Here is a 9,637-nt window from a genome sequence, read left to right as displayed (position 1 = left end):
GGTGTTTTTTCAATGTATGCTTCAGACACGGGTCACGACGAGGCGTTCCCCATAGCGACCCCTAGAGGACGCAGTTCGAACTTCCCATGAAAGGGAACAGGAACTCAACGGGAACATACACGTGACAGCATTAGCATAACATAGGCCAGATTTTGCTATCTCACAAAAAATTGTTTGTAAGAACTATAAATAGAAATAGTGAAGGTGTGATCTTTTAACAAACATAACTGATGTAATGGGATTTTAAATATGCTTTTATCATCTCATTATATTTTTTTCATTATATATTTAGGGCAACACCTTCCATAATGGCCCATGAAATTAGAAGCATTTAGAAAATAATTACATTTAATAAAACCACATTGTGTTAATCATTGTCAATTTTGAATGAATCACCAATAATTGTATGGTTTCACTAATTCATAATAAATCTTATTAAAGGTGTAATTAAATACTCATTGTGAATTACTTTCTAATTCATAATAAATCTTATTAAAGGTGTAATTAAATACTCATTGGGAATTACTTTTTTTTTTTTTTTTGCAAAGATATGGTTTATGAGCTGCTTTGAAAGGTTTACTCATTTTCACTGGGGTTTTTACTGTTGGTATTTTTTTGCTGATAAAAAAAAAAAAAAGTCACACAAAAGAAGTAGCCTGAGACAATAATGGTAATTATATATATATATAGATAATGGTAATGATAATCATCTATGAGCCACTAAACTGTCTATGAGGCAATAGTTATTAAATATGTGAATCTTGACGAAAACAGCAGTGTTGTTCTTATTAGGTTTAGTCATATTGGAAATCCCAGAAAAGCATGTGGATTCTGACAGTGTTTCAATCCAGGTTATAATTTAAAGGGATAGTTCACTCAAAAATTACAATTCTATCATCATTTACTCACCCTCATGCCATTACAAATCTGTATGACTTTCTGGCTAGTCATCTCTAACACTAGCCATTCCCTTGGTGCCTAAATCCATGTTTTTATAATGGCATAAACATGCCCCACAACTATAAGGCAAACTACCTATCACTATATATTTTATATATCACTGTGTACTTTCATCAAAAAGAAAAAAAAAACGCGACGTGAATAAACGGAATAAACTAAATTGGACAATGAAATTGACCTTTTCACACTGCAGATCATTTTCATCCAAACACAAAGTGCACATTTTAGATACGGTTTTTCAGTGCCTGATACCAATTTCTAAAGAGCAGAGTGACTGGTGGCTAATATGACCAGTGTTGGGGGTAACACATTACAGGTAATGTCAGTTAAGTAATCAGTAGGGGTGACCCCGAATAGTCGAAGATTCAATGCTTCGATAGGAGGAGCCTGATTCGACTCCCAATCTCACAGTCGAATATTCGCAGAGGTGTTATGATCATGCCATTTTGGCTATATGGGGGTGCTCAAATGTCTGATATCACATAGAACTACTGGTTTTCTAACCAATAAGTTAATATACAGCCTATTAAGATGATGCTGTAAATAAGAATCTGAAAAGAAATAATTTTTAAATAAATATTTTAACGTGCGTGAATAAATCCAACCACCCCTATAGATTTAAGTTTCACTTTCGAGCATCTTGGCGGCAGGGATTTAAATCTTTCACAAGACTCAGATTGACACAGGCAGAGCGAAAGACGGGATTTTTTCGATCAGGTAGGATACAAGTGATTTCAAAACATTTCAGCCGGTTTATATATCTATATAAAATAAAGCGCTTTTACTGCAGCGCAACTCAACCAAATGCATCTTATACGAGATAAATAATATATACAGGATATATATATATATATATATATATCCTGTATATATTATTTATCTCGATTATATCCTGTATATATTATTTATCTCGATATATCCTGTATATATTATTTATCTCGTATAAGATGCATTTGGTTGAGTTGCGCTGCAGTAAAAGCGCTTCATTGCAATACGGAGATTATCTATAATAACATTAAACTTATTTCATATTTTCTCTAACCCTTCTTGGATATTAAGACAGGCACCTGCAATTCTGGCCAAATTAAAGATAGTTTAGTTTTTATTAGGTAACATTACATTCAATTAGATTGTAAAAGGTATTTACATTCGTAAGGACTCTACGCCGCGTACATTTATTTTCAGGAGCACTTGTGCTCCTACTTCAAAAAATACAAATAAAAAATGGGAACACCTTCTGATCATTGACAGAATGTAACCTTCCCAAAGACGATATTTGACTCTTTAAAGTTTTTTTTTTAACCTTTGTAATGTCTCTAACTTTATTAAATGTGTCATCTTTTGTGCCAAAAAAATGTTGATTTATAAACTTTTATCGAAAATTTTAATTAAACAATAAATTCAATTAAAATAATAAGATGCAATCAGGAAGAATAAGTTACTAGTCAAATGAAATCAGCATCAACAATTCATCTCTGCACAGCACAGAAGAGCACAAATGTGGCATTAAGGGATATTTACAGACTTTTTGACAAGACTCAGAGGTGGTATTAATGCATTTCATAATAACAATGTTATGAAATTAATGTTTTAAATATAAAGTTTTGAATATAGAAATATTAAACGATTTAAATTACTCAATTTATACTTTAAAAATAAAACTGAAACCGCCAGTAGGTGGCAGCAAGTCACTGTCTTTGTCACTGAATCATTAATTCAATCGATTCGTTCAAACGGCTGATTCATTTAGGAACGAAGCAAAAGTGACTCTCTTTATGAATGGGTCATTGAATCATTGACTCACTAGATTTGTTCAAAAACGCAGATTCATTCATAAACGAAACAGCGCTGTGTTTGCTTGGAGATGCACAGCGGCTCAGCTGTGACTTTGTTTGGAACTATTTTCGTTGACGAAATAGAGCACAATCAGACAATAGTGTTCCTAAAATGTAAGTTACTTTATTTTATATTAACATTTTTATATTTAACTTTAACAAAAGTTTAAATATTAACTTTTGTATAAAACCAAAAATGTATAAAACTGTCGTATAAATTCAATTTCACATTTGCAAACTCCCTTTAAAAGCTGTCACTCGTCTGAGTTCATGGCAATCTCACAAACGTCCATTTTAATGATTGAAGCTCTCTACACTGCACACTGAAGCTATTGTTTACATTGTCTCTACACTTTGTTTGTAATAATGAATGACAAAAACTGCAGTTTGCTCTCACGATCTGTGCTGTGAGGAGCAGGACGCGCACCGATCGAGAAGCATTTCTATTGGCTGCAGTCTGCAGGTATTATGGCCAATCACAAAAGGCCGCATTGCGCAGCGAACCATAGACACAAATATATCGCGCTAGGTTTATGTGCACAGAACTGGGATCGCTTTCGTATAGTCTTCTGAATGGATAAAATATAGAAATCACTTTAATTTGCAAATAAACCTAACCAGTTGGAAATAAAACGCCGTCCCCCCTCGAAATTCACTCCCCGGACTCCGTCCCCCCCATTTCCAGCCCTGACTATCTTTTAATCAAAACATAAAACATTATTTTTGTATCTGCGAGGCGTCCGTTACACATTTTCCCTGTCTGACTTGACTCTTGCTAATGTATTTTGCCCCGCCCCAAACATATGATTCGACTATCAGTCGACTATCGGCAAGATTCGAAAATTCTGATTCAACTGTGAAAACCCTGAGTCGGGGACACCCCTAGTAATCAGATTACTTTTTTTTTCAAGTAACTAGTAAAGTAATACATTACTTTTTAATTTACAAGAAAATATCTGAATTACATTTTCAAATAAGTTACTTTATTTTCCCATTTATTGACTGACAGCTCTCCTGTCCCAATGTTGAGAGAAATCGAGAGAAAGTGCAGAGAACAGTTGTGTTCACTGTTACTGTAGTTCTGGAATAAATGTGAGCATGCATTTACTCATCTTACTTGCACAAAACAGATTCAGTATTCCTTGAAATTAATAAAAACAGTTAAATGCAAACCTGCAATAAATAAATGTTAAATACATAAATATCCTTTATGTAGCCTATTTAGGCCTAATCCCATTTTATTAACCAGTGTCTTTACTGCTGACCTTCGATGATCCAATTCAACTATACTAATTTATTTATTTATTTAGTCATTTAGCAGACACTTTTATCCTATAGATAAAGTAGAATTAAAATAGAATAGAAAGTGCTAGAGTTAGAGGGTCAAATAAAGGTGGAACAGATGTGTTTTTAGTCGTTTCTTGAAGATGGTTAATAACCATTACTTTAGACAAACATAAGATTTGTGTTTGTTGTGTTGAACTTTCTTCTCCTGTGTCCTATTCTTAATGCAATCTAGAATGGCCGCACAGAAGAAATGTTTCAGTGTTGCCAACTAATTTTCAGGGGAAGTTGCTAAAGGCTGGACAAATTGTTGCTAAAGTTGCTAAATGACATTGTGATGCCATTGCGCAAATGCATCGTTATCTAATCACAACGCAAAACTGAATAGAATATACAATCAGATCACTCAAATCTCAGCAAAAATATGATTATGAATATTATTTGAAATGTTAATTTAGATTTGTTAGTGAAACTAAAATATAAATATAATAATATATATTATTTAAATACAACATTGAATTATTGAACATTTACACCTTTTTTTACGATTATAGTTTATGTAGGCCTATTTTCTTATTAACTAGTAAAACTACACATTCTGAATAATTATATTTTTAAGCAGTGGATTAGTTAGTATGCTACGCTTCAAGAAAAGTCTGTAAAATAGGGCACAATGTACTGTGATAATTTATAGGAATTTTCTGTATTGATTTTTTACAGGTTTTTTAATGTCCTAGCAGAAAATTACCAGTAACTTTTCCATTTTTCTACAATATTTTTAAACTGATTAACAAGTGCAGGTACAAACTAATAACAAGGTGTTATCATAAATGAACAATTATTAATGAACAGTTGCAACTCACATGATATGTGTCCTGCTAGACGATTTTTTTTGTGTATAATGCAGATAAAAATGAGCGCCTTTTTATCATTTGAGTCACAGTTACTAAAAGTTGCCAAATAAATTTAAAAATTGCTAAATTTGTTGCTAGGTGTTTTTTGAAGAAAAAAAGTTGCTAGGGTAGTCTGAAAAGTTGCCAAATCTAGCAACAAAATGGCTAAATTGGCAACACTTGTGTTTGTTTGTGCTGCGCCCTCTACTGTACACTCTCAGAAAAAAAGGTACAAAATCTGTCACTGGGGTGGTACCTTTTCAAAAGGCACACCTTTGTACCTAAAGTGTACATATTAGTACCTAAAAGGTGCAAAAGTGTACCTTTTAAAAAGGTACCGCCCCAGTGACAGCTTTTGTACCTTTTTTTCTGAGAGTGTACAGATGTGAATTTACATCTCCTTCGCCCGAGGCTTATTCATTTCGCTGTGTGAAAGTTGTGAAAGGTGTAAAAGGGCTTTTACATTTGCCAAAAAGATAACTTTTTTTTAATATTAAAAACAAAACAAGCAAATCCAGCCCAGATGAGAAACGATAAAACACAAAAGTAACGTAAGGCACTATACTTTCCAAAAAAGTAACTAACACAGTTACTTTTTTAGCAAGTAACGCAATATTGTAATGCATTACTTTTAAAAGTAACTTTCCCCAACACTGAATATGAAGTGCAAATAAAACTGCTGAAGGGTGAAGGAGATCAATTCAATTGTTGTGTTACAAATGAACGAATAAGCCGTTTTCTTTCTTGAAAACATGAAACACACAATACTTTAAAAGGAGCTGACTGAGGAATATGGGAATAAGAGACAGACATAAAGGACAAACCGAAACCACAAAGCCATAAAGAATAACAATGTTAGTACTAGGTAGGACATCTAGTGGTGAATTTATGAAGCTACCGGTGAAAAGCCACATTATCAAAACTAACTTTCACTTTAAACAGTCACATACAGTATAGATATAGATAGAGCAGAGTCTGAGGGCAATTTGGTTACTATAAGAGCTTTGATAATAATGTTGTTTACAACATCAAACCTGCAGGATTTCCATACCTCATTTTATATAATTATATTTTTGTCCACATATTTAGATCAGAAATATATTTCTTAAAAAGCTTATTTATTTTAATTTGACTCAATTATCTAAATGTTTTTTTTTTTTTTTGCGCTTTTTGTTACTGTAAGAAAGCAGGTGGACATTGTTTTCCCCTGCTTTTTTCCTGGAGGAACTGATCCTTTTTGTCTTTCCCTGTCTCTCTCTTACCACTTTTATTTTTATTTACCTGTATTTTCATTAGGTTCAGTCTTTCTCTTCTTCTTCTTTTAAATTATTTTCTTTTCTTACCTTTTGGTCTCCATCTGTATTCGTCATGCTCAAACACAGAGTGAGACCATCTCGACAGGTCATTTGACTTATTGAACCTGTTGTGTTTGTTGATGAGCAGGTGTTTCATGGCTGGATCGTTGACATTTTTTAAACAGTACCTGCTTTTGGATTCTCTCCTGCTCTTTTCTCATCTTCTTCTCTTTATTTGAAGTGACCTTTTTCTCTGCCAGTTTATAAAAGTCTCTTTTCCTGCTGACTAACAGAGGACAGCCGGCTGATGTTGTTGCCAAATTCAATTTCTCTTGTCTTTTCTTTTCCTCTTTTTTTTAATACATATAACTTTCACGGTGTCCGTCTCCATCCAATCAAGCTTTGCTTATGCAGGTGGTGGAGTTTCATATTCAGTCTTTTTCTCCTTCTTTTTTATTCTCCTTTCTTGTCTCAATTCCTCTACCACTATGATCTCTCTTGCTTTTCAGGACTTTCATCTTCTATCTTTCTCTCTTTCTCTCTTTCTTTGTCTGTTCCATTGTCTTGTTATTTTCTGCATGTTTTCTGTGGAGGAGTTGCATCTTCTGGAATTTTCCTCTTCATTTTGTTTCATCCCCCCCCACCCCCCCTTCATTCAGCTTTACGGGTGACTTGCATGATGTTTGTTTCTATCCATGCACATTTTATAGCTGAATCGTCTGTTATTGTCTTTCTACTCCCTTGCCCTTCTAGTGGACAGTCCTGCTCTATGTCAGCAGGGAAATTGAGATGTTTAGGTGCCACTTGGTTCTGCCAAGTTAGAGATGGATGGCAGTATCTCCTCCTCAGCAGGTAGAGTGAGATGCTGAGGTGCTGCTGAACCATCAGCGGTTGTGCTACTTTGGTGGAGGAACATGGCAAAATTTTCACCTCAGGTTGGGTTTGCTGTTCAGGTTCCTCGACCTGAACCAGCAATGGTTCTGGAACACTGGAGAAAGATTTTTCCACCTCATGCAGGTAGAGGATGTTGAGCTACCACCTCAGTAGCAATATTTTTACTCCAGCAACTGAAATTTAGTATGCAGGTTCCTCCACTTGAATCATCAGTGGTTCTGCCACAGTTGAGAAATCATCAACATCTATATTTAGGCAACATTTTTATCTGACAATACACATGGCTTGTGCCGCATGAGAATGAAGTAAATAAAACACTATTTACATTTTGGGAAGCAGTGACCTTACAAATACATTTTGTTGGATATGTAAGTTGCTTATTTTGATAAAACTATTTAAGTGCAAGTTTTAATGTAGATAAGTTTAGCTATGTAATGAAGTTTTGTTATGATTCATATTTCAACCCAAAATATGTTTTATATTTGCAGTAATATTGAGAAATATTATTACAATTTAAAATAATTTTTTTTTTTAGAATTCTTTGAAAGTTCAGATGAACACTATTTATTTGAAACAAATCTTTTGTAACGTTATAAATGTCTTTAATGTCACTTTCGATCAATTTATTGTGTCCTTGATAAAAAAATAAATCCTTTGAAAACAAACAAAAAACAGAACCTCTCTGCATACAATATGTGAAAACAATTCACAGCAAACACCTAAATCTGCCTCATATTCAAATGGCATCCAAATGCAACACTGACATTGAGTGTGTTTGTTTGACATTATCTAGGTCAAGTGAAACAAAAATCTTAAAGACTTTCCAACATTAAAATGACAGTACCAAACCAATGATACGGTCAAAGGCATATATGAAAGTCATTTAAGCAAACAAATAGGATGCATATTTCCCTATTAGCTTGAACTAACGCAAAGATGCAACAACTGAAATCTGCTGCAACTGAAAAGTGAAGATTTATTCTCGAGTCTAATTTAGACATTTCAAATTTAAAAAATGTATCAGAATACTGATTAATCACTGATTAATTCGACTGATTTTCACTAGATTTACATACAGAGCACATTGTGTTCTCTTTGTACGGTTCATGAAGTGCCACTAGGAGGCAGCGGATGGCTGTTAATGGCCTGCGATATCGAGCAAACCAAATCACACACACACACACACACACACACACACACCCACACACACAGACATCCGGCAGGCTCTTCTCAGCTCCTTGCAATTTCGCAAATATTTACATACTAATCTGGACGCTGAATCAGTGCCTTTAAAGAATGCTTTGGAGAGTTGTCACTTATTTCCCGGATGGCTGCTCGAGCGCTTGCTCTGCTTTGCAGCTGAATCTTTCTCCTATACTTGTGACAAGCTTTGATATATAGTGTTTTTGTTCGTAAGGGGGGTTCTCCGAGATGCTGCTGTGACGTATGCGGCTCTCCGCCAATCACAATCCTCAGATCAAACATAACCGACCAGCACTTGTCAGTGAGGGGGAAAAAGCCACCGCGAGATGCAGGTTATTTTTGCCAGCTGCGGTGAAATAAACCGAATTAAAGCTCCTTTGAAGGATTAAATCACCATTTCTGCCTCCTGAACATTTTCTATTCATCTCCTTTCGCGTTTCGTCTTATTTTAAGGATGTCTGTGGCGGGGTTTAAGAAGCAGCTGCACAAAGCGAGTCAGGTAAGGAGACGCCCGCGTTACGCTGTTTATCTTATAATACCCAAGTTCTGAGGGTCTTAACAGGTGGATGTGCAGAAAGCGCCCGTGTGTTGTTTAACTGAAGCTGTCTGATTGGTTTCTGTGTTTCTAGAGGCCCGTCAGAGCCGCTTTACTTATCTCAATATTTGTGTCAACTTTGTTACATTTGTAGGCTATCAGCGTTTTGTTTATAAATCTCCGCTCACTGTGACGTAACCATGCGTTTTTTTAAATGTTGCAAATTCTCCTTCAGCTTGCTGTTGTGAGGCCTGCTTAAATGAAACTGATAGGCCCTAATTGTAATCATGAATTGATGTTAAATGCATTATTATAGTAATCATAATCATCATCTGCTATCGAGGATGCCCTGGAACTGAAATATGGAGGTGTTAAAGTAATAACAATGTTAGATGATACGGTGACGCATTGCTGCCACACATATAATTTTTTCCACTCAATTATGTTGTAATAACGAGATGTTTTCTCGTTAAAACGACATCTTTTCTCGTAATAACAGAGGTTTTCTCGTTAAAACGACATCTTTTCTGGTAATAACGACATGTTTTCTCGTTAAAACGACATGTTTTCTCGTAATAACAGAGGTTTTCTCGTTAAAACGACATCTTTTCTGGTAATAACGACATGTTTTCTCGTTAAAACGACATGTTTTCTCGTAATAACAGAGGTTTTCTCGTTAAAACGACATCTTTTCTGGTAATAACGAGATGTTTTCTCGTTAAAACGACATCTTTTCTC

At 34.8% G+C, this 9,637-nt stretch overlaps 1 protein-coding gene across 3 annotated transcripts in view; it reads left to right on the top strand.

The window, feature by feature from the left end:
• Positions 1–8,495: 8,495 nt before the first annotated feature.
• sh3gl3a (SH3-domain GRB2-like 3a) overlaps positions 8,496–9,637 on the top strand; it is a 43,855-nt gene continuing 42,713 nt past the window's right edge. For all 3 annotated transcript variants that reach the window (XM_016481707.1, XM_016481706.1, XM_016481705.1), the window contains exon 1: positions 8,496–8,863. In XM_016481707.1, the coding sequence (XP_016337193.1) occupies positions 8,819–8,863 (45 nt within the window). In that variant the 5' untranslated portion in view covers positions 8,496–8,818. The remainder of the gene's footprint in view (positions 8,864–9,637) is intronic.

This window comes from Sinocyclocheilus anshuiensis, unplaced genomic scaffold, assembly GCF_001515605.1.
Source record: "Sinocyclocheilus anshuiensis isolate Anshui unplaced genomic scaffold, SAMN03320099.WGS_v1.1 scaffold333, whole genome shotgun sequence".
NCBI classification, from domain to species: domain Eukaryota; kingdom Metazoa; phylum Chordata; class Actinopteri; order Cypriniformes; family Cyprinidae; genus Sinocyclocheilus; species Sinocyclocheilus anshuiensis.
Note: the sequence above shows the minus strand (reverse complement) of the source record. Positions and strands in the feature narration are given on the sequence as shown.